The sequence below is a fragment of the Alligator mississippiensis genome, chromosome 5 (genome assembly GCF_030867095.1).
Source record: "Alligator mississippiensis isolate rAllMis1 chromosome 5, rAllMis1, whole genome shotgun sequence".
Taxonomy (NCBI): Eukaryota; Metazoa; Chordata; order Crocodylia; family Alligatoridae; genus Alligator; species Alligator mississippiensis.
The window spans coordinates 80589657-80615906 of record NC_081828.1 but is presented as its reverse complement, the minus strand read 5'-3'; the positions used below and the strand labels follow the sequence as shown (position 1 = coordinate 80615906).

The 26250-nt window shown below is 40.5% G+C and overlaps 1 protein-coding gene across 2 annotated transcripts in view; it reads right to left on the bottom strand.

Annotated features, from left to right (window-relative positions):
• Nucleotides 1-3161: 3161 nt before the first annotated feature.
• Nucleotides 3162-26250, bottom strand: part of MARCHF6 (membrane associated ring-CH-type finger 6) — a 76354-nt gene continuing 53265 nt past the window's right edge. The window contains exons 17-26 of one of the 2 annotated variants that reach the window (XM_006275650.4): nt 26030-26130; nt 25440-25577; nt 23185-23386; nt 21039-21108; nt 17580-17761; nt 16068-16202; nt 13190-13279; nt 11176-11308; nt 9733-9868; nt 3162-3566 (exon numbers count right to left, since the gene is read on the bottom strand). In XM_006275650.4, coding sequence (XP_006275712.2) covers nt 3476-3566; nt 9733-9868; nt 11176-11308; nt 13190-13279; nt 16068-16202; nt 17580-17761; nt 21039-21108; nt 23185-23386; nt 25440-25577; nt 26030-26130 — 1278 coding nt within the window. In that variant the 3' untranslated portion in view covers nt 3162-3475. The remainder of the gene's footprint in view (nt 3567-9732; nt 9869-11175; nt 11309-13189; nt 13280-16067; nt 16203-17579; nt 17762-21038; nt 21109-23184; nt 23387-25439; nt 25578-26029; nt 26131-26250) is intronic. The other variant, XM_006275651.4, reaches the window with a different exon arrangement.

Sequence of the window (26250 nt, the reverse complement as noted above, 5' to 3'; positions counted from 1 at the left end):
TGTATAAAACACAGAACAAAGACACTGTCCCTGCCCCAAAGAACTTACAATCTAGACATAATAAAATATAACAGATGGACAGAGAGAAGAGTACAACAAAACAGTAAGACAATATTGATAAAACATGATATATTGTGGTATCAGTAAAACCAGCAGCCTAACCATTGTCAAATTTTAGACATCACAGCAAAGTACATTTATGAATAGATTTGAAAAAAAATGAGGTAGCTTGGCAAATATTTGAGATCTGCATGTCTGAAGGGAAGCCTGGGAGAATGAGATGACTGGTAAGGTGGGAATAGAATGTGAAGGTTCCTGAACAAAATGACAAATGGCTGATATTCAATACAATGGTGAAAGAGAAATCAGTGAAGAGTAGCAAAATGTTAAAACTAGTTAACTGCTTTTGATGACAACAGTAATATTTGTTGCAAAAGCTGTTCAGGCCAAGCTGTGATCAATGTTTTTTTGGTGTGCAAAGGACAGCCACAATTCCATCCATGCAATACTTGGACGCAGGCCTGAATAATCTAATGCTCCAACTTGTCCTCCACACCACAAAAATCAGGGATTGGTAGAGCGCACACATTTACCCACAAGTCAACTCTCAAGAATTTGGAAAAAATGCAGCATGCACTCCCCTCAAATGCGTTGGCGACCGCCACGTGACGTAACCCCCAAATCAGATATTCTGCTTCTAATACAGATTTACCAGTACACAGCCTCTCAGCACTTTGAACAATGGTAGGTTTAATTCCACACTGAAGCTCTTAGTGCTGAGTCTCCACCATATAGGGCAGCATATAGCACAATAATCCCACATATTAAAACAAAAAACCCTTTTGTTTTTCCATCTCAAGTCTGTGTGTCCTAGGAAGACATTGAAAGTTATGCAGAATGAGGGTTTAAGAAATTTGAATGACTTGAAACAAAATCTTTTTAGAAGTTTACGGTGGTCAGTTACAAACTTCACTGCACCCACCAGTATCTATAATGCAACAGTGAAGTGTAATGGTTCGGTCTGCAACCAATTTTCATTAGCAAGAGCAAATCAAAACAATATAGACTGATGGCTATTTAGTGCAAAATGTGTCATTGTTTTGGGGTTGTATTGATATTAAGAAAAATCAAAAGGTAATAAGAAACAAAGCACAAAGGCTTTTTCTTAATAAACTTTAATATTCTTTGAAGATCCATTTATCTGGATAAAAACAGATTACAAGAAAATGCACTATTGCAAAAATGCTACATGAAGCGCAGTAGTGCTGGCGATATTTGAGTGATAAGACTGTTTAGAATTGTTCACCAAAGACTATGCCCAGGACAGAATCTTGGTGCAACTAAGAATGTTTGCCACTGGTAAATTTCATCTTTTTGAAAAAATATTTGTCTTACAGAAAGTACACCACTATATAAATATTCAAATGTAAAATATTTGCATGTCAAAAATATTTGAGGTGTGAATACTCAATTTACCTTAAATCAGCATGACAATGAATTTGAGCAAAGCACGTTTTGGCCATTGTCTCATTACTTTTAGTGGAAATTTTCAAAGAATCACTCCGAAGTGCTAACATATTTATGCTTAACATTTATCAGAATAAGGTAATTTTGTCAAATACTAAATTGTTGACTTCCTGTTGATGACAGCTTACTCCTCTTGACACTTAACACAGATGTATCCAGTATGTATCCATTGTGAAGGAACATAGATAGGCTCCTGATACCAAGAAATTACTTAAAAACAAAACAAAAAAATCCTGAACCAATGTAGTTCTTAAACTTCACTGTCAAATCAGTGACAGAAATGTATATCATAATAAGAAGTAAGATGACTTCCTAAAGGAATCTTCCAGATTCTCAGGTACTATATTTTCTACACACTCCTCTAACATTCCTGTCAAGTATAGAATAGAGTGCTCAAGAAGGAACTGATTTACAACTTTAACATATTGCATTAATTGTTGGATTACTGCAATAAATGCACATATTTTCCCCTCACAATCCAGAAAAGAACATTGCATCTAAGCATGATTCAGCACTACTTAAAGCTTCATATTACTGTTCTGTATATTTTTGTTAAGACATCTATATATATATATATATAAAAAACCCCACCACTGGGAGAGGATTGGGCGGAGAAGGGAGGGGGAGGAAAGAACACTTTCTATATATAAAAATACCAGAATTTGTTCAACTTGATTTGGTGGTTTTTGTTTGGCTAGATTCTTGCAAAGAAATTACCTTTTTTCTTTGACTGTTTAATACTATATGGATCTTCTCCTATAGGCAATATTCTGTCCATGTTGACTGAACATTTTAGAGAGTTATTACCATAAAAAAATTATTGTTGACCTCTTTTCAAAAAAGGTAAAGATACATCTTATGCAATGGTGTAAGCTTATAGTAGAGTTTTGATTGTAAAAATAATTAGATCTTCCAGCTCTTTAGCTAAGGAGCATTTCACAGCAATTCTTATACTAAGTTCTTGTTGTTTCTGTGCAAACAGCAACTAAGCTCCCCCCACCCCACCCCTCCTTCAGGCCAAGTAAAACCCATTTTATTCAAGAACTGTACTTCAATTTAAAATGTTGACCATTAGAGATACAGGAAAATCTGGTTGTGAATTAGGACAACTTTATTCCTCTTATCCATACCTCAACTGGCAATGTTAAGTGCTCTTACCACCTAACTAATGACTTTTTTTAGCAGTTCAGTTCATGAAATGTTGACTGCCAGCGCCACAGAACGTTCAATGGAGCCCCTGAAGGTACTGTGTAAATTTTTGGAAGAGGAAATATTTTTCTTGATTTAACAGTAACTGTACAATATTACAAACTAAAACACATGAAAAAAATAATAATCAGGCAATAGAAAATGTACAACAGCTTTGGTGTTATACAAAATAATAAAAAAGACTGACAGTAAAGTACATCGTTCATTAGGTTCTTACCACAGCCACTTCACTGTGGGCTCGAGTTACATGCTCCTTTCTATATTCGTGTGTGGCCTTTGCAGCCAAGGTGGAAAAAACCCCAGACCATATTACTGTAGTAAGAACTTCATGAACACCATAAAATAAGCTTTGTATGTTATAAAAACATCTTGCCTCTTCGCACTATTGCTTTGTGGCACGTTGTCAACAGAACAGCAGTCCAAAGTAAAGTGACAACTAGATTTAATAAATTAATATACTTTTTTTTAAAGATGTACAATGCACATTCTTTTTAATCCAAGGTTTTAGGGCGTCAGGATACTTCTATTTACACATTTACAGACCTCAGACAGCATTGATAACATCAGAAAATGCAGGTAAAGGAGCAGACCCTTAACTGCTATCTGGATGCTACAAAGAGAAGCCAAAAATAAAAACACTGCTGAGAGGATCAGAAAGATATCCAAATATTGAAGAAAAGTCTATGAAAAAGGACATGTAAAGGCAAAAGGGAAGGTCAAGATGTTTAATATGACCATTCTATTCTTGTGAAGATTGAGGTGGTGTTGTTGATGTGCCTTGTTTACCAGATTTTCGCTCATAATTCACAAGCCGTTGCCCCACAAGGTACCTAGGATTACAATAAAAACAATGAATAGCTAGCAAAACTCAGTACAATTTAATAATATCAACATAAATGCATTATTCTCGGCTTTCTGTCCTCTAATATAGCAAAAATACCTATTGTTTCCTAAAATCCCCTCACCAGTTCTCTTCCATGTCATTTGATGAAGTAATCAAATTCAAGCTCTTTTTTCTCATCTTCTGCATTCAACTGCCAGCCCCTAGGCTCCCACCTGGCCACTGTTTCTCCCCATTGCTCCCTCTGAAGCAACAGCTAGGGGCTCCAGGCTCCCCCTCCTTCTGGCTATCCCTTCCCATCCCTGCCCTAGGGGGTAAGGTAGGCTGGGGCAGTACAGCGCAGCGCAGCTTGCAATCCTGAGGGATCCTGAGTGGCAGAGTACAGTGCGGAAGCTTGTAGCTGGGAAGTTAAGGATGAGAGGTGAAGCAAAGGGGAAGAAGCAGGGTGGGGAGGATGTAAATGCAGTGCAGCAGGGAGGTGTCTAGGAGTGTGGTACAGTAAAGGGGCATGTAACTGCCACAACCCATGGCCCTGCTTGCGCAGCCCCTGCTAGTGTGGCCTGTTCTACACAGTTCAGGATTAAAAAGCAGGTATTACAGGTTTGTATCCAAGGACCCCCACTTTTGGAGTTAGAATTTCCACCTTTTTTTCTTTTAATGAAAAAAATTCAGACCCTGTTGGGTAGGTCACATTTTAAGCATTTCCTCAGAACACCTGCAACAGCCTGCAGAAAGCCTGTCCAAAGAGGTACAATCTCATGTGAAATGGGGGGAATGCTAATTCCAAAATCCAAAGCTCTGTGAGGCCCTGCAGTACCGTAGCTAATCATGGCCATGTACAGATGTTCAGTTTCTACCAGGAAAGTTGCTGCTCTCCCAGTAGAAAATGAGGGAAGTACAAGCGTTTGGTTCAATTTCTCCTGCAGAAAACATGCCTGATTTTGGTAAAAAAAGAGCTTCCTCATTCAGCAAGGAGGATTCTGCCTGCAAGAGAGTTGGTTGGACCCTTCCGTGCCACTCCACTCACCCTGGAGCCAAGACAAGTCCAGCAGTGGAAAGATGTTCTCTGTACTTTCCTGTCATCCTGAGCTACAGAAGAAGTGGAGAACCACAGCAGCTTGACTCCTTCTGGGCTTGGGAGGAGTCAGAGGGCTGGGGAATGCTCTCTGCACAAACCCCAGACTGGCGACATCCAATCTGGGGAACAAGTTGGGAGCATCGACTTTTTGCTCCCTGCCAGAAACCAGAAGGGGAGGAGAGGAATAGCCACCCAGTGCTCCTTGCTCATTCCCCAGACCAGGGCATCCGAGTTAACAGATGGCATGCCCTCTTTAAACAGGTACATGTTGCTGGGAGGGGAAATTTCTTCCATCTCCAGCTGCACGTGACCATTGTGACATATACAGATGGTCAGGCTCCCTCATTCCCAGCTGCATGCCCTTGGTGCCTCTTTAAATGGGCATGCACCAGGGGATTGGGGAAGTCCTCCAGCTGTACTTGTGGAAGACACCGAGTCTGACAGCAGGGAGCCATTCCCCAGGGTCAGGCCTACAAGCACTTAGGGAAATTTAAAAAGGGGTATGCATTCGCCCAGGACTCCCAGCTACCTGCTCACTTTTTAAAGGTCTAAGGTGACCTGAGGCCAACAGCAAATGTTAGGTTCATGGTACCCTGCATTTTTTAAAAATATACCCTCTCTGGAGAACAGGTGGGGGTAGTACCCCGCTACTCCCTCCCTTCACAGAAACCAAGTGGGGAGGGACCAGCAGCCAATGCTGCCAGTGCCTTCCCCATACCAGGGTGACCCATGTGGTATACACTCCCCAGAACAGGGAAGGCACAGGGAGCAAGGGTGGCAGCAGTCTGGAAGACATGTAAGTTCCCTCTTCTAGAAAGATATCTAGCAGTGGACATGTCCCAGATTTTGTCTGTTTATACCCTGTGTATTAGGAGAAGAGTGTAGTGGGTTAAGCCTTAGGACCTCCACAAATATACTGGGCTCCTGGGTAGACGAAACCTCCTTGCTGTTACTGGTTTTACTTAGATTTGAGGACTAGCCCAGGGCAGGTGGTGGCTCAGCTCTGGCTTCTGCCCAAGGCCAAAGCTGGAGCTGTGCTACTGCCTGACCTGTGCCAGGGTAGGTTGTACACCAGGAATGGGCATGCAGGGAGCACGGTGGAGACCCACGGTATACAGCTTGGAGGAAAACACGGGAGACCATTCTCCCCCTTCTCCTCCCCCCTGCTGCTTGCTGCTGCTTAACTTCAGCCCCAGCCCTACCACTGCTGACTACCTCAGAGCTTTCACCCAGAAGCTAAGCAGCAGGGAATTGCAAGGGGCAGGCAGAGCAGGAGGGCAAGTGGCAGGTAAACAGGGACAGGCAGCAGGAGTGTAGGCACATGCACAAGGGAAGTAGGAAGCAGTCAGGGAAGGAGGTCTGGCCCCTTGTCCCCCACCGCTGCTTTGGGAGAATTAATTTATGATCCTCCAATAATTAGATTCTATACATAGAAAATTATAAATATGTATAAACTCTAATTATTGTGGGGCTGTCTTAAATTCAAAGTCATCTTGGATTCAAGTAAATACAGTAAGTTACCTCACTTTGAGACGGATATGACCTTGCATTAGCTATGGGGTAAGAACACGCACACAGGCAGTTACTGCCATAGAGTAGCTGATGTGGCTTTGCAGCATACCACTACTAACCTGTTTGCATATCCATGTCCTCAGTTTCACACTGCCTATAAAAACTAGCCCCATGTGTGGAATAACCTTCTACTAATTCTCACTTAACACCCACAATCTTTCATTCTCTTCCATGTTTCTTCTTCTTCATTTCCTTTTTCCCATATTGTCATCCTGTATATTTATTTTAGATATTTACAAGTATAAGATGTGCTTGCTGTTAAAGTTTGTATTATATGGATAATTTACTTCAACAAAATACATTTAAAAATTATGATGAGCTATAAATAATCAGGCATTAAAGTAATATGCTATTATGTTGCACATGTTCTTTTTTCTACAGTGATGTTGGGTTGTAAAATAAGTTTACTTACAGATAGAGTGTACTCTACTTTTCAGGTGATCATGGAACAGTTACAATCTTTAACCCAGTGGAAATGTGCCAGATTTAAACAGGCTATTTTGCCCTATAGAGTTTTCAATCATATATGATAAATCTGTGAAAGTAAATCTGGAACCAGGTCTGCTTAAACTGGTGGACCTGGAAGGATAGGATTCCCATCAAAACCACCACCATACGTAACAAAGGATAAATCTGATGCTGTACCAGGTTCTGCATTTCAGCAGTAACACCCTTTTCAATCACAGAAATGCAACCTGAGCTGCACTGCCCTACACCACTCTACCACACTATACTTACACCATGATACAAGGGACACCTTTCAAGGCAAAATGGTTGTTCAGTCACCAAATTTATCCAAGTCTTAGGCTTTTTTAATGATGCTGTGAACAAGGGTACCATTCACACTCATTTTTTTGTGAAACATATATATGTTTTACTAGTAAAGTGGCAAAAAACTTTACCAAATGAATCACTATATTTTAGTGAACTGGATCACTACCAACTGAGAATATATTTGAACTGCTAATCAATAATATGTTAAACATTTTCAAGTTATCCAGTCCCTTAGTGACAATGTATTTGCAGTTAGCTAGTCTTGCACTTCTGCCAGGCACCTATACATATTGGGATCTGCAGCTAATTATCTGTTTCCTGATCAGTTCTTTAACACGTCATTACATCAATTTGGACCAAGTATTTCTTACACTTCTAAATACTTTCCAATATATACACACTCAAGTAAGACCGCTAAGAACAGAAATTAAGAATTCTGAACAGGGACTAAGACTGCATTGAAAAATGCCATGAAAAGTCTTCAGGGTGCAATACCCCCTCTTCAGAATACCAGAGTACATGAGAGAGGAGGAGGGAACCAGAAAAAGTTCTCTTAAAGTAACCTTCACAGCTCCACATACAATCTAATTTTGTGCATCACCCAATAAGCAGTTCACAATAATAATTTAAACTTTTATCTTGAAACTGTCATCACCCAGCTCCAAGCCGTCTTTCTGATTTATATTCTTACACTTACAAACTTAAAACTCCACACAAATCAAACACTAAATCTGAGTTTATGAAGAACATTAAAATGAAAACCTAAATCAAATGGTGGCATTAAAAGAGCAATAAAACAAAAGACTTTGTCTACTAATTTTTAGTTCCAACCTTCCAATATTTCTGAACTGTATATGCTCCACAGTTGTATCCAAAGATGAACTCATGACAGGTAGATTATACTTTTGCTGTAATATTTCTGCTTTAAATGTTTATAATGTAGTAATTTAGCATGCCTCAGTTTCCCTAGGTGGCCTCTACATGAGGGAAAGAAGGGTTAATAGAGTCCTTACTAAAATCGAATGCTGCCTATATGCTGGACAAGACATCTCAGGTTCAGATTAACAAGCATCCCTTGACAGAGGACACCCCTTCTCCCTCCCACTGCCCTGGAAGTATAAAGGGAAAAGGGAGAAATTAGCATGAAACAACAGAAAAGTAAAAAGAAGGGTCTGAAAAAGAAGTCCATCAGAGTGAAGAGACTTGGCGGCTGAGATAACTTTTGGGTGCTCTGGGTTGTATAGGCTGGATGGGGAACAGAGGCACTAGTTAACCCTTTGGAGGGCAGAAAGGACTTGGTTTTCTGGACTGCAGTTTGCCCAATAGAGGATTTTGTTGAAGAGGAGCTGTTTGCTTTGCTGCTTAGGATTCAGAGTGAACTGGAAGGTACCTTGAGAGAGGGCCACAGATAATCAGGGGTTGTCAGATTGAATGTCCAGGTCTCACTCTACTCTGAAAGCCGCTGGCTACAGGGGCTACTCACTGAAACTAGACAAAGACAGGGGTCCTGAACAAGCACTCCCTGGGGAAATCCATGATACACTGGAGTCGCTGACAGTCATTTCAATTCATGGTAACCTGTTTGCATTATGTAGCTCCTTGTTTTTACCTCTCAGTAACTAGTCTGCAGCCAATTCCTTAGCATAATGATCCTCCCATAAAGGAGAGGAATAGGCTAGATGACCTCTTCAGGCCCTTTCCAGATTTACCAAATTCACTCTATTAGAAGACAGCCGCCCCCCCCCCGCCCCCCCTCAGTTTAATACAGAACCAAGGGTTCCCCCCCATCTTAGAATCAAGGATAAGACTGGGGAGAGGAGAGGGGGGAGAGGGCAAGCAGCTGCTGTGGCTCCAGCCCTAGCCCCTCTGCACCACCTACCATCCCTCCCCTGCAGCCTCAAGGCCCTGCTGTCCCAACCTGCCCACCTCCAACCACATGCTGCTTCTCCTCCTCACCTTTGCATCACGCCAGTAGTCTCCATCCTCACTGCAGCCTGAAGCTTGGAGCATGGCTACAGCCTGACCCTGTGTCAGAGGTGTCAGCTTCACACCACTGCTACAGGACCAGGTTGGAGCTCTGCCCAGTGCACCCAGGCTGCACCAGGGACAGACCCTGCTGGCACAGTCTTTGGGAGATGGGGGCAGAGCAGTATGGAACGGAGAAGAGGGGATAGAAAGGGGAAAAGAGAGCAAGGGCCTAAGTCTGCAGAAGGCAAGTACGGGTGGGGGAAGAGACGCGGCACACGCACAGTGGCAGCAGCGGTAGGCAAGCTGCCTACCTCCCCAACTAGCACCTGCCCCGCTTCTGCTCCCTCTACTGCCTGTCCCATTACTACCCTCCCACTATCTGTCTGTCCACCCCACCATCACCTGCCCCATTACTGTCCCCCTCCCCCCCACCCCCAATGCCTATGTGTCCATCTTTCCCCCCTAACCCCATCTTCCCCCCCCCCCCCATTACTACCGGCTTCATCACGTCTCCCCACACTGCCTGAAGTAGTGCGGGGAGTGAATACAAGATGAATCTTCCAATACTTCGATTCTATACATGGAAAATTATAATAAATTTATTTTTCCATGTATAGAATCTAATTATGAGGGGGATCATCTTAAACTCAGGCTCAGTATATTTGGGTAAATACAGTACATTTCTAGGATTCCTGAACTCACACCAAATCTAACCCTTGCTGTAACAATAAAGGGGAAAAAAAAAGACATAATTCATACTCACTTGTCATTTTTAATATGTTCATAAAGGCGCTTAAACTGGCGGACCTGGAAGGATAGGATTCCCATCAAAACCACCACCATAAGTAGGAAAGGATAAATCCGACGCTGTACCAGGTTCTGCATTTCAACAGTAACACCTACAAAACACACACACACACACACACACATAACAGGTCTTTTATTGTAAAGATTAGAATCATATTAGAACATCAACAGACACTTTTCTTTGCCTTCTCAAATCAGTGAACTGCTTCAATTAAAGCTAACCATTAGCATAAAATACATATTTTAAAATACTTATCAACTGGAAAAAATTCCCACCCTAGTAAGCATGCTATTATTCAATTCCTAATAAGTGTCTTATTTTAATTTTGTTTTAGTTCATTTGTATTATTCTTTAGTTGTAGGATAATTCAATAATATGACCACATTTTTTAAAGCTCTATATAGCGTTGCTAATCCTCCCGGATTGGTTGGGAGTCTACCGGAAATGGCATCGATCTCCCGGTGACTACTGAAAGCAACCGGGGGATTGATATTGCAAACAGACTGAACAGTACAACTAACATTACATCACGCTGGAAAAAAAAATTTCCCAAAACAGCTTCAGAGTTGGCAACCCTAGCTCCATATGGCACCAGCAACTGGTTTGCACTGTTTCTAAATTATGAAAATCTGCCCTGCAAACCTAGTAAACGGAAGCCCTACTTGCTTACTGACAACATATATGTTTAGTTTTAAAAACTTATCATTTGAAAGCCTGTGAAAACAGTTCACACTTTCAAAATTCAAATTTCAATTTAATTTTAAACATAACAGAAGCATTTATGCGTATAGACAATAAAGTAAAATAAAATTAGTTTAATCTAATCAATATTTACTTCCCTTTCTACCCTCTCTAAAAATGAACATTTCTTGCCTCGTTATAGCTTTTCATGTGTAACAAAACGTGTTCCTGCTAACTATATTAACAGCTCATTGAGGCCAGCCCATTTACCACAAAATAAAAGGAAAAAGAATAAGGCTCTAATGTACACTTTTACCTCATCTTAAATATCCACTTCACATATTTTACTAAATCCTAAACCAGAGAGAATACAAGTAAATGTGTGAGACTTGTAAATTTATTCTTGAAAAATTAAATGACTAGGTACCCAACAGATCTCTGTCTTAACCCATCTGCAGCACACTTACATTACTGATATGCTGGGTGCTAGTGTATCCTGTACAACACGCAGCAGAAATATCTTATTCTAATAATCTAATGTCATTTTTAAATTAGATATTTATAAACAATTTCTCAAAAGCATCTAATAAAATACATGGTAATATCAATACTTAAGTATTTAAATTTGCTAGCTGAACAAACTTCTGGAAAACACAGATCTGTATTTTGCTTAAGAGCAAAGGTCAAACGATGACAAAAGGTGCATAGAATTCTTACCTAATAAAGGTACAACACCAGAAGCAATGATGTAAGGTACACAAAGGGAAAGTAACAGAACAGAGATGACGGGTGCTGCCAGTTTACGAATTATAAAATGTAAATCAATGTTACGAATCCCATTTGCATAAACCTATGAAAACAGACAAAACAGAATTAGACTACATGAACCACTACATGTTTTGGCATATTCAAATGTTTTATTTTATTTTCCAATACAATTAATGCAAATTATGATAAACTTGCATGTTTTCCTTAAATGTATATGGTAAATGTATAGGTTAAATGAATCTGTGATGACACTTTCACAGGTTACCACAGATTACAACAGATTTTTCTTTGGGTTAAATAGCTGACACTAAAGAATATCAGCAGCTGCAGAACTTGTTTCAGTAACTACTAGCAATATTCTAGTTTCTGATAAACTGCCTGTTTGTTAAGAACTGTTCATTTTTATTTCATTGCTTGATGCTCGTAAGCAGATCAATTTAATTTTTTTTTGCTTTTCTAAGTATTTTAATATATAAGATACACATCTCTTACCCTTTCTATTAGTAATCAACAAAGTATGTCTATAGATAAACTAGTAGTTTATACCACATTCTGTTTCTCCCTTAAACTCCTTTTCAATGTGCTTTACTATGTTCTTTAAAAATGTATGCAATGTATATATTGGAAAGATAAGGGAACTCAAAGTATTCTTGTTGCACCCTCCATTTCTGGTAACTTTATTTCTAGTTACATGGTGCCAACAGTGGTTTATTTTTTTTCTCACCCTAAAATCTACATTTACATCCTTAGGGGTCAAAGTGTAAAGTAGAGCAAAACTGCATATCTGCATTCAGTGTGGGTGTATTTGCAAGACAGGTAGCTTCCAGATTTCCTTCCTCCCTATGCCACACAATAAGAATGACTATGATAGTCAACCATTAAAATTCTTAATAATATTAAAACAGTACTCCTCCAAACAAGAACCTAAGCCCATATCTCAATCAACGTACAACATAGAGCAGGACAGGCCAGGCCAGGCTGGGGTGGGAGTTAGTTGCTTAGCAACCAGAGCAGCACCTCCTGCAGGGAGGCACTAGCTTTCAGAGGGGCAGCCAAAGCCAGGGCCCATGATCATTCTTTCGGCTTACGGAGGGGCCCCACAAGCCAAAAGGAATAGCCTCGCAGGCCAAATCCAGCCTGCAGGACACATTTTGCCCACCCCTGATTTGCATCCTACATTGTAAGTATGGCTACAGTCGTTTTTCTGGCACACAAAAGAGTTTTGCTTAGCATACACATCTTGGGTCGCACAATGGGGAATGGGCCATGGCTGCACTGCCACAACAAGGCTCGAGCCCTTTGCGGCTCCCCCACCATCCACCCCTGGCATACCAACATCTTACAAGTTGAGGTTGCAGGTGTTTTTGACACGGACAAAAAACAATGCTGACTACTGTGCTACAGCTTTAATTGTAATAATCAAGTCTAAATTTCCAGGCTAATATTTGAAAAATGTCCTCCCTGCCCAACTACCATATGCTCAAAGAGTCCTCTAAACAAAGGACATTTACTATTACAACGTAAAATCCAGCTAAACAACATTTTGTGCTTAGGGGTACCTAAATTAAGAGGCACATACATAAGGGCTAAGTGTTAAAAGTTAACAAACAAACAAAAAACCCTGGCACTAAGAAATACATAGAGGAACACATTATGGGATATAACTAGCTACTTGGAAGATGACAATTTGGTATAAAATATTAACTGGAATGGGGAGGGGAAGGGAGCTCTATACAGGCTATACTATTGGTTATTCTTTTCATCCTTACAAAATTCTACTTAAACATGCTTCCACCAAGCTCCCCCAATCCCTCCTCCCACAACCCCCTCCCCTCCCCTCCCTAAGAGAATGGGACAGGACAGGACAGGACAGGACAGGACAGGACAGGACAGGACAGGACAGGACAGGACAGGACAGGACAGGACAATCAGATCTCCCTCCTCCTCCTCCCAGTTTTCTTACCTGTTCAATAACTGTTTTTAGCCACCATTGAGGACCCATCAGTGTTATGGCAGCAATTATTTTGGCATGCAGAACTCCAAGAGCCCAGTCCTAGTTTTATAAAAAAACCCAGTTGATCTATTTTCCAAATGTCTCAACAAATGCATTTTATTAGATTAAATACCTAATACCAATATTGCTTAAAACCGGAAGAATAATTCACAAAGCGAAGTACACAGAGGATCTCATTTTGTAAACTGTGGGGATGACAGAAAACCCCATTAAAAGATGACAGGTGTGACTTTATGTTATTGCTATCACCTGAGGAGCTCTGGGAGAGGGGGGGAGGGAATGGTTTAACTGTAGGTTAGATTTCAGCCCTATCATGGAGCTGCTGCTTTTTTTTTTTTTTTTTTGCTTTTTTTTTAATAAATAAAAGGGATTTTTCACGAAACTTGTTTGTTACACATTTATGTCTTATCTATTCTTTTTATTCAGAAGACATTATTGGCAGTTCCAGAATTTTCCATTAACATATTACAGTTTAAAGCAACTGAAAAGGGAGTAATACTTAGATTATTTAAAACCATGTTAATATCTATTTACCTATAACACCTAGAAAAATGATAAAAAAGTGAGAACCTATTTGCACAAAAATATTCAACAGAGGAGGTAATAATGCCTCTCTACTAGGCACTTAGGCCACATCTGGAGTACTTACTGTATGCAGTTTTGGGCTCCACATTTTAAAAACAATGTGGCAAATTTAGAGAGGGTCTAGAGACAGGCAAGAAAGAAGATAAAGAGCTTGTAAATCAAATCATATAAGGAGAGACTGAAGGAGCTAGGCATGTTCAGCTTGCAGAAAAGGTGCTTATAAGAGGGGACATGATAGCTATCTTCAAATATCTGAAAGGCTGCCACAAAGAGGAAAAGCACCTATTCTCTCTTGCTGCACAGACAAGGACGTGAATCAATGGTTTGAAGTAAATTTAGACTGGATATCCAGAAAAACTTTAGAAGAGTAAAGCAGTGGAATAGACTATCTAGGTAAACTGTGGCCTCTCCATCACTAGGGGTGCTCAAGAAGAGGCTGCACATCCACTGGTTGCGGAGAATACAGGCATAGTTATGCCTGTGTTCTACTATGGATATTTCCCAGGCTTCTGGGCTTTGCTGGTTGCATGGGACTGGAAGGGAATTCCACTCCAACCTTCCCTCCACCTTCTTTCTCCCGTATGTGTCAGGATGTTTTTAAGCCTCTCTCAGAGGCTTTGGCTGCAGCCAAGGCTAGGGATTTTCACCGGGATGTGCCAATGCTCTTACTGGGTCGGAGGTTCTTGGCTAGAGAGTCTTGCCCCTTTGGCTCAGGGCCAGGAAGGAATTTCCCCCCATGATCAGGTTGGTATGGACTGTGGGAGGTTTTACCTGCCTGGGGGGGTGGGGCATAGCCCTCTGCCTGGAATCTCTCGAGTGTATATTAACTATTTACAACAGCTGGATGTTGGCTATTGTGGTCCCACAGCTTTACCTGTTGCAGGTTTGGGCAATATGTCTTGTGTTTTCTCAGGGTTGATGGTAGTTTTACTACAAGGTGAGATTATAGATTTGTATAAAATGGGTTTGGATAGGGTTGATCCTATCTCAGGCAGGGAGTTGGACTAGATGACTTGTGAAAGTCCCTTCCAGCCCTGCTTCTCTATGATTCTAGGATTGAGCACTGTTGTAATTTCAATATATATTTCTTGTGTTTTTAATATATTTCTGCATGCAATTTTTCCAGAAAAAGCAACCTTCCATTTTAAAATCAAATCATACTGCTTTTGATTAATGGAAAAAAACAAATAAATACACCTTTCAATACCATTCTCAATAAAAAAAATTTAAAAATGACATTTATTGCCAAAACAATTCAGTGTTATTTTTAAACGTGTGTGTGTGTGTGTGTGTGTGTGCGCGCGCGCGCGCGTGCAGGGGTAGTTATCAAAATGCTGAGAAAAAAATTCAGGAGCTTTCAACCATCTCTACTAAACATGCTCTATACATGGAGTTGGAAGAAAGGATCTAGCTGAAATTCAACCTATGCTGCAGTCTGAACTATGAAGCTACTAAATGATATATCCACAATCCAATCTCTTCAGGGAAAAGAAGGTACTAAGTGTCATTTGCAACCCAGGGTACTTCCCACTTGCTCGGTCAACCCTTTGAAAGATTTTTCCGGTGTTCTTAGTCCATTAAGATTACATTACTCAGAAAATTAAATATATAAATAAATAAATAAATAAATAAATAAAGCATTAACATGGAAAATATGGGCTAACAGTTTCTCCTTAAACTGTATACATTTACCAAAACAAGACTGTTCATGTTTTTGCATTCCTGACAATACATTTGTATTTCCATATCATTGTTTACCCAACATAATCCCCAAACACAAACTAAAGTCATACCATACAACATCAATGAAACATGGGTGCCTCTACAATGGGTGAAAAGGGGTGGGGAGAGAGAAACTAGCATCATAGTGCACCCTTCACAAGTGAAAGTGGAGAGAAAACATTTTTAAACACCATCTGCAGTTCATAATATAAGACTTTTCATTGTTATGCTAGCATTACAGTAAGAAAAGCACATTCAGTGAGAGATTTGAATCTGTGTTCCCAGAAAACAGATATTCAGGCTTACCTCAGTAAGCAACCCCCATCTGATTAAACAGTGCTAGTTTCATTCCTTAACAAGAGAGTGCACCTCTACATGTTAAATGGGAAATGTTTTGAAGCGCTGACATAGGACACCAAATCTCTCAGTGATACTTATAACCTCTAGAATTCAGAGAAAAGAAGGAAGCACTGGAAATCTTGGATCAGAAAAACAAAACTAGACGTTTACTGACACTGACCTGCCATGGGTAGAACAAAGGTGTCTGATCCAAAGGGACTCTCAAAGGCGCAACAATTACCAGTTCAAACAGAAGACCAAGCAAAAGTGGAACCACACCAGCTAGCAGCACAGCCACTATTAGCGTCTTCATTATCTCAAAAAAGAAAAAAAAAGACAAAAGAAAAAAAAGACTCCGATCTATAAATGTTGATTATTAGTTTGTACAAATAGCATCTTTAGATTTAAGGGCCACAGAGGTATATGCACAGAAAAACTAAAAGGCAGGAAGACAACAGATATTCAGCTAATATACACAGACACCTAATTTTCCACCCATAAAATGCATATGCCATTACTTATAGAAAGCTATATTTTTAGCCAAAAAGTGAATCTGCAGGATTCTGCTCAGTAGAACGTTCTCACATTTTTAAGCACGTACTCACATCTGACCATTGTAGGTATGGACTATAAACACAGCTAAATTGGGAAAATTCCTTCCAAAGCAACAGAATTTCTTTCCCCACTTATGACCACGATTGAGTTTTGAGTTATTTAAGTGTTATGGACTACTTTTTAATTTAAGAGATTAAATGGTAATCTAGTCTCAGCATTTTTGGCATATAATCTAGCTTTTTTTTTTTTTTTTTAAATGGGCCATCTAAAACAATAGAAACAAAAGCAGTCTGATCTCATTAGCACGGTTGGAGGACAGACCAAGAAAATGGGTATAATTTCTATCAATACTGTCAACTTCCTTATGCTAACCTTTTCATTCCATCCAGGAAGAGCACACACCAACTGCTGAAGCTTCCTCAGCCTGACGAAGGGTTTTTGAACCCGAAAGCTTGCTTAATAACTATTCTCCAACCATTTGGGTTGGTCTAATAAAAGATATCAAATTCACCCAAGGAACCTTGTCTGCCTTATGCTAACCTACGAATTTATAAGTGGACAATAACAAACATGGTGCTCAAGGAGATGAGCACTACATGAAACATGCATGGAAGCTGTTCTTTTGTTTGTAGGTACCCATCAGATGCAGCATTAACCATGTCTTCAATGAGTTGCCATGCACTTCAAAACTGTCTGATTAAAATGTTAAAGGTAGACTGCTATTTCTAGAATTGTATAAGGTTTGTTATTGGTTTTTGTTATTTGGAAAGCCAATTTAGTGGAAGGTATCCCATGATCATGAGGAAAAAAATCCCTTGGGTCTGAAGTCATCAAACAAGAACTTCTTTGAAAATTCTGTCTCTTCATAACTGAATACGTTTCTCTCTTAAAATATCCATTGATATAATACAGAGAATTTGATTACCATAAACCCTTATGGAAATGTGCACTGAAAAGCACTGTAAAGATATGCCTATACTAATCCAAAGTTTGGGGGACAAGAAAAAAGGAAGGGAGGAAACAGCAGAAGGCTACTTTGAGCTTAGAAGAAAAAGTGAAGGTATTACTGACACCTAAAAAACTGAAATAGACCATATTCCTTAAGGATTCAGTAAGCCTCCTTCTTTCAACAACTTACCATGAGAGACCACTCTTTAACTTTCTGAAAAATCACTCTGCGACCCTGTGGCATCCATGCAACTAGTACTGTTGCTGCCCGAATGGTTAGCCAGCAGACATAAAGACCACAAGCAGCTGTGTATAGTTCATGGATTTTGGCAGTTCCCGTCCAAAATGACATTAGCCATCTCCCAGCAAACACTGAAAACACAGAGTAGTAAATATATTAAGACAGACTACTTTGTCTCGTGTGGATGGATGGCAATTAGCATACAGTATGTTTGTGTCTCCATCTTCACCCAATACTATTTATTGTCAAATATTTGCTCTGAAATCACAATAAAATAATGGAAATTTCAGGTGCTACCTCACTTAGTAACTGACAAAAGCAACTAAATTTCAATGGATAAATTTAAAAATAGAATGCAAGTGGAAGTCTCACTTCAAAAAATATGAGATGCACAGTTGTCCAGTACAAAATGTAGACAAAAAGTACTTGTTAGTGTCATAGTTAAACCCACAGCTTCAACAAGATTTACCCACTATTAATTAATGGCATCAAAGCATCAAGTGAGCTAATTAGGGATCCTTTAAAATCTTTTTGTGCATGGATGTCCAGCTGATAGCCTGAATGCAAACTGTGAGTAGTCAACATGCAGCCCAAGGGCTCTCACTCAGGCACCACTCTCCCACACTGCTTCTGCTGCAGCCAGTACCTCTGGGCTCCTGCTTCTTCAGCTCAAGCTTCCTACCCCTGCCCCTGAGGGCAGAGCAGGAGGCCCCCAGCCACACAGAAGCTGGACAGCCCTGTACTTGTACGTAAGTACTGGTAAGCAAAGTTAAACTTCTATATTCTAGTGACCAATCTCAGTCTTAATTCTTTCTTACAGCCTTGCTCCCATACGATAATCACTGCACAGTTATCACATATAACCAGACCAGCAGCACAGCTAGCGGTGGGCAAGGGTCCTATGAGCCCTAGGTACCAATTTAGAGCACCTGCTACCAGTGTGAGGAAGCAGCAGCAGCTGCCACCACCAGTGTTTGGGTCTCTGGTAAGACTCTCCCTGGCTTGAAGGCTGTACATAAACAGTCCACATGATGCCTTGGTAAAATGTTGCTGTTATTCCTTCTCCTAAATGCAAACTAAAATGTACCTAAAAGGTTTTTCATGACTCTCCCACTAAAAAAAACAACAGAAGGCTCATCTGCTGCTGCTTTGTATACAATAGCTCACTAAGCTTTCATTACTGTATACTATAAATGTGATTATCTATAATATCACAACATTCAGAAACTCTGGATTTAATCAGTAAGGTGCGAATTGTTCATTTTAGGTACTCTAATAAGAATGGCACCAAGATTTCTGAAGCTACAATAGCATGAAGTTAGAATTTCCTGCCTGAAAGTGTTTGAACAAGTTCACTTCCATCACTTAGTGCTCTTGTTTTGGTTAAATCAATCATTCAGATGAAGCTGAAAATTTATTTGTACTGATATGACAACTTTAAAACCCATTCTAGAAGACTTTGATGACCTCTTATACCAAGTATTTGAAAAATAAAAAAAGCAAGATGCACAATTTATAAAGGTTCAATGGATACACTGTCCATTAAAATTATCAACCTCAGCTCTGCACCTTCTAATATCAAAATTGTGTGCAGTATTTATTCCCGTCTCCCCTTTCCCAATTCACTCAAACTTTACCATACAGACCTGTTTGAGGATATGGGCAAACAAACCATACACAAGAAAGTGAAAGGGGACAGATTTACTACATGCCAGCCACCTGTACATACACACACACTAACCTTGTGGCAGATGAAAGCTACACTGTAGCAGCTTAGCTTTCAATTAAAAAGCACCTGGGTACTGAAATTTAGTTTCCCTCTTCTGTGAAGTGTGCATACATGCAGTTGTCACAGACTTGTCACCATCCTCTTATTTTACCTTATGTAATGGATTTAACCCAAATCCAAGGCTCTCTTTGGGGTTCACCATAGGGCATGAATGGATCATCTCCTAAATCAGACTTACTCCTATGGTGTACTCTATTTGTAGCTAGGGTAAAGCTGGCTCCAGCGTTGTCATTTTCACATCTGTACGTATCATTGTACTTGATACAAATATAAATACTGATATAATCAAGACTGTCTTGTGAGATAGTGATTCACTTCCTCAGGTGTTTACATTTGTTGCTGATAATTAGCATATGACAAGAGCTTATACTGCCAAACAATGATGACTTTATACTTTAAAGAAGGGGTGGCAGTATAAGAGACAGATGGGAGGTGGGAGAAAACATTTCTCACTAAGTAGTAATTAAAAGAGGAAGAGATACTAGATTGGCAAATTCCTGTTTGAAAAAATATATATACTCCTGGTCTAATATGAAGGAAAGATTTTTGATCTAGTAAACTTGTACCTTCAGGGGGCATGAAGTTACTGACATAGAGCATTTTTAACACCCTAAAAATGAAGTGGCGAATACGTTAAAGGCCAGATAAGCAACTGTACTTAAGTCTGCCATGAGGCTTTTTCTTCAGTCTTCCCAGGTACAGGGCAGGCTGTAGTCCTTTGGCCAAGGCAGGCTGAGAAAAGAAAGCTTACAAGGAGATGCAAAAAAAACACACTGCCTCTGACCTCACGCCAGAGTCTGTTCTCTAAACTGGGAAGCTGACCAAGAACTGTATCCTTGGATTTAAGGATTTAGGATAAAGTTACTGTTCTGATTTTTTTGTTTATTTACTTTGATTTCTGTATTTCCACATACGGTTACTGATTTCTTACATTTGTTCTTGTTTTTTCATGAAAAAATCCTTTTATCATCTTTTAAAAAAAATACTTTGTCAGCAATATAATTCCCACAGTATTTGACTGTTTAGACTTGCCTATTCCAAGGAAAGGGATATCCATCTTTTCTGAGCACATGACCAGACAAGGGTATGTTATGATCCTGCTAGCTGGCAAAATCCCCTCTGCTAAGGGCTGGCAAGGCCTGCGCAAAACAGGTAGGGCTGAGGCACTAACGGTGGGCCTCAGCTGGTTATCAGTGGTTAAGAAACAGACAAAAGAGTGGTTTGGGACAAAAGAGCACCCCAAAGTGTAAGCATTGCAGTAGTCTCTCAAGGCACACCAAGGCTGCATTTAAGACTAGGGCCTGTCACACACTGTCATGAAGTATTTTATATCATGTTCCCGCAATAACTTAAATAACTAAATTCAAAATTAAGATGATTTTGACAGATGCGACAGACATCAATCTCTTCTGATGTCTGTCGCATCTGTCTTATTATTACCCAAGCACTGATGTTTGGGTAATAATGCCGCCTCTGATTCATGATGGCATAAAGATTAAAATAATATACAGGAATATTTCCAAGGTTTTGTTTAAAATTAAAATAATTTATAATAAAAATACAACTAAGCATGGTTCAGCAGGGGGCATTTTCAAACAGTGTCATCATAGCACACATACCTGGTAATGTAAGGCAGATAAGACTGGCAATCAGTAACGTTATACACATGAAAATAATCAACAGAAATATCTGAAAGACAGAAAACAAGCAGGACAGTTAACAAAGAATAAAAAATTAAACTGACTGTAGGAATAATAGGAGAGGCATTTTTTTTTTCTGTGACCTCTTTTATTGGATGAACTATGTAACTGGGAGAGAAATGTGACAAGCTTCTAGGCACAAAGTGCCCAATCATTTTTGCTGCTCTGCAGTGGACTCTTTCCAAACTGTCCACATCCTGGACAAACATATCACACAGATCTATTCAATGCCACTGAATAACACAAGTCATTCAATTTGACCCCAACCAGAACAAGTCCATACCAGAAGTGTAGGTCCCTAGCCTACTCTGATAATGAGGGGAAGCTAGGCAGATTCTTCCTTAGCTCCAGGTCCTATACACTTCCTTGACTGACATGCTCTCTGCAAATTCAGTCAGACATGGCTGCAGTGACTACACTCCATTCATATCCAAGTTTTCCCTGCAACTTGAAAAGCTAGAATTTTTTAAAAAGAAAACAAAAACTACATTTTTGTCATTAAATGGGTCTAGAAGTCTGTAGCCACAGGGTGGCTCTAGACCAGTGGTTTTCAACCTTTTTTCATTTGCAGACCCCTAAAATGTTTTGAATGGAGGTGCAAACCCCTTTGAATTGTAAGCATGGGTAGTCACCAGGGATCTCCCAGCCCAGCTTGCTGCTGTCCAGGAGACAGGGGCTCTGCTTCATCCAGGCAGGGTGTTTCCTGGCTCCCACAGGCTGGGAGAAGGGGAATTTCCCACCACCCCTGACTTGCTGGTGCCCCGGAGAACCCAGCTGCACTGTGGCAGGACAGGGAAGAGCATCACCAGCCCTGCATTTGCTGCCAGGAAGTGGGAGGGGGGATTCCCCCCCTCAACCACTTGCTGCTGCCTGGGATGCTTCAACATGGCAGCAGTGTCCCTGCTCATCTGCTCTGTGCTCACATAGGGCAGTGTTTCCCAACCTTTTTCACCCCATGGCACACTTACCTAAATAAACAAGCACCGCGACACATGGCCAGCTGGACAGCGTTTTGGGCTAAAGCCACGCTCCCTGCCTGTCTGTGTCCACAGCACCAGGCAGGGGGCGTGGCTCCAACCCAAAATGCCACAGCACACCTGGACGTACCTGACAGCACACCAGTTGGGAAACACTGCCATAAGGGATTAGGAGCAGGGGGCTTATTTCCCCTGCTGGTTGCTGCTTGTGTAGAATGAACTTAGGGCTCAGAACTATGCTGGGGCAGAGGTTTCTTCCTTGTTCTTTCAAAGATGTTTACACTGGAGATGGAGCAATACACCCTGGGATGCCAGAGGATTTGCAGATTGTTCTTACAATATAGTCCTTGCTACACATGCCAATTAAAGCTGGATAACAAACAACTATAAAGTTAGTACACATTTTTGAGGTCTAACTTTGCAGCTGGTTGGAGCTTTATTGTGCAATAGGTACTTTTCATGTGTAGCCTGTCTCAGTTAATTGTGCAATAACTGTAATACGTAGAGGGGAGCACAGACACAAAAATACTGTGTTATCATACATGAGTTAAGCCAAACCAAATCACAACCAGTCTATGAACCATCACATTCTGAATATCTCCACTATCTAGCGAGTGACATTTTATTTTGGCATTTCCGGTAGACTAATACTATATCTCTCTTCTTGCTTCGTTAGAAGCAGGGCAACTATATTACAGAAATCACTACAATCTAGTTCAATTTTTATGAATTCTTGACTCTTCTAAGGAAAAGGTAACAGGAACTCCAAGACAGAAGTTACCATCTTAGAATCCAACAGCCTGTCTTCCAAATAATAAGATACCCAAACAAAGAAGCCTTTTTGGCTGCCATTTTTGACATAAAGGTAATTCATGTGCACATGATTCTCATCTAAGCAAAAACAATCCATCAGCTATGATGAACTATTTGTCAAAAGCATATGTAATACCCAAGACATTAAAATAAGGAGCCTTATTGAGCTTCTAAAAGAGACATACCCTCAAAAGATTCCTCAAATGAAAGAAATACATCAATTTTCATCATCTTTTACCCTCTTCCACTCCTTTAAAGATATTAAATGTACCTACCCTGAACGGGAATTTTAAAGGCCTACGATAAGGCTGGAAACCCACAGGTCCTCCTTGTTGAAGTATGGCTTGATGGGCCGCATGAAGACCTTCTCCTACAACTGGAATGGCATTGTTATTGCGAGCATGCTGGTTATTAGGCTGCTGATTTGCATTGTTTTCATTCTCTTCCTGGTCACCAAGTAAGTAGGAATGAAGGTCCCTGTAGTAACATGCATGAAACGATTGTTCAACTTCCTCTGGATTTGCAGCATGAATAAACACACAGAAACACACACTACACAACTATATTTGTTACTGTTCGCTTAAAGCAGGGATGTCAACCTCATCCAGCTCCATGGGTCAGATGAGTGTCACTGGGCTGGTCTGCAGGCTGGACCCACAACTACACAGCACAGGGGTTCTGGGACAGCATGCAGTGCTCTGGACCAACCCCATGCTGCCTGCAGCACAAGGTCCAGCCCGTGCACCACAGGCAGTGGACATCCCGTGCCAGCCTCCTGTGCTGCATGCAGTGTGTGTAGCCAAGTTCAACCCTGTGAACCATGGGCAGCACAAGCCAGCCCTGGGGCTCACTGTGCACACAGCACAGGGTGCATACTGCCTGTGGCATGTGAGCTGGACTTGACACTGCTGTAGCACAGGGAGTCCAGGGCATGGGCTCCATGTAGTGCCCTATGCCAACCTTCTGTGCTGCATGCAACACATGGGGCACCAGGTCCAGTCCTTGCACCACATGCACTGGGGTCAGTCCAACAACCCATAAGCCAGGTCTTATGATTCCATGGGCTGGATCTGGTCAACAGGCCAGGTTTGACACTCCTGGCCTAAAGAACACCATAAAAAAGACCATAAGTTGTATATACAGGTCAGTCACATCTTACGCAGGGGTTACGTTCTGAAGTCATCGCGTAAGGCGAAAATCATGTATAGTCAAATCGCGATTACTGTGCCAGCGATTTGACTAGTGGTGACTGCCTCTGCCTCCAAAACCTCCCGCCGCCGCTGTGGAGCTGCACTTATAGCTGTGCGGCCAGTGGCAGCAGCGCAGCACAGCGCAGGGTGGTGGTGGGGATGGCTGCATGCCGCCCAGCCACCACCACGTTGCTGCTGCCGCCCGGCCACACAGCTCCGGGCATGGTTCCATGGCAGCGGCGGGAGGTTTTGGAGGCAGCAGCAGTCACCACTGGCAGTGTGGTGGTGGCCGGGCCTCCAGGTAAGCGACAGAGCCACGTGCAGACTCAAGCCCCACCCCGCTTCCACCCTGCGTATAGTTGAATTCATGCAAGTTAAATGCGCGTATGATACGACTGACCTGTACTCAAAACTGGAATACAAGCATAAAGCGACTTGATTAAGTAAGCCCTAAAAAGCAACTGTTCTTTTCTCTCTTCTGCTTTTAAAAGTTTAAAGTTCCATGTACATAAAAATAAAACTTTACATCGAAGTCTCTAGCGTAAGTGGGTATAGTACAACAAAAGCAAGTTGCATGTTTAAGATGGAGACAGCTCTCCAAAACCAGATTATATTGTGCATTTTAGTAATGAAATAAACATTTAATCTACTCTTTAGTTTGCAAAAACAAGATCTACAGGGTTTCTTCCATGCAAAATCTTGTTCGATATTTAATAAGGCACAGCATCTCAGCCATGTTTTACAGGAAGCATTTGAACTTCAATTGATTAAGTTCAAGAATGAAACACAATACCTAAATAAAGACTAAATGAGCAACTCCAGTTTGTAATAAATATTAAAGTTAGGACATAAATAAGCTATATTTCAAAGAAACAAACATATCAGGAGTTAAAGGTTCACCTTTTAGCGAAGCCCTACATTACCTAATTTAAGAACTTGATGCTGTAGTAATGCTAACTTTTTGCATGGGTTAATAAAATATACATGTCAATTTTGTAGTTTTAGCAAGAAAATGCTGTCAGAGCCTGTCTCTGTTCTACAAAAGACAAAATAAGGCGATAATATAAACTGTTATTCAGCTTTACTTAAAGTGTTTTTACCAAACAAATGCTACAATAGCATTGCAAAAGAATATTCTGGAATTAAGTGCGTTTTTATAGGAAGTCCCCCAAAAAAGCTTTACACTTCTCTGACAAGCACTTAATTTATGCAATTTACAAGCACTTAATTTGGCAATTTAATGGTCCAGTTGGGATATGTAGCCAAAGAATACATTTTTTTCCATATTAAAAGGGTTAAGGACACAAGTAATGTAAGAAACATTGGCTGTTTACACTCACAGTAAGTAACCAGCAGTAACAGTCCATGCTCGTACAAGACCTTTCAACCACTGTCTTGTGTGTCCTTGTTCAAGCAACGCCGGCAGCACCACCTGAAGCAAAAGTAGCTCCAGGGAAAGTTCACTCACAGGAGCATCGCTAAAAACAGAGAGGAAAAAAGCAAAACATCAAACATACAAGCAGTTTTCTATCAAGCTATGAATATTTTACAAGCATGTATACCCAACTATCCAATCGTACAGGAAATAGGAAAAGTTACGTAGGATTTCACCACAAAATACTTGGGCTTTTACAACAAACATTTTTCTGAGCAATACTAATACTGTTAGCAGTATTTAGGCATTTAGCACAAACAAGGTAAAAACAAAATTCAGGTCTATATACACTGACCAAATTATAACATTGGAAAGCCAATGCATAAAAGGAATTTTATTTTAATAAAATTTTTACTTGGCAAGATTTGCTACGCATCAGACATACTTTAGCATTTAGCTTTCAAAAGTAATGTCAATGATTTTAGTGGTACAACACAAAACTTCTGTCTACTTACAGGTGGACTGAAAAACACCAGAATAAAACTAAAAGCTTACCTGTAGAGCATGACATTATACGGAAGAAAATTAGGCAGCAGATACTTAATAATACGGATAGGAAGCCAAAGCATGAGCAGGACAATCGACCCAAAGACAATCTGCAAAAAGAATGTTATAAGTGTAGTAAGTTACATACAAGACCTTGTTTCTATTGGAATACATAAATTGACTAAAAAGGGTTTGAATGCCAGACTACAATTAAGGTACATACACAATTA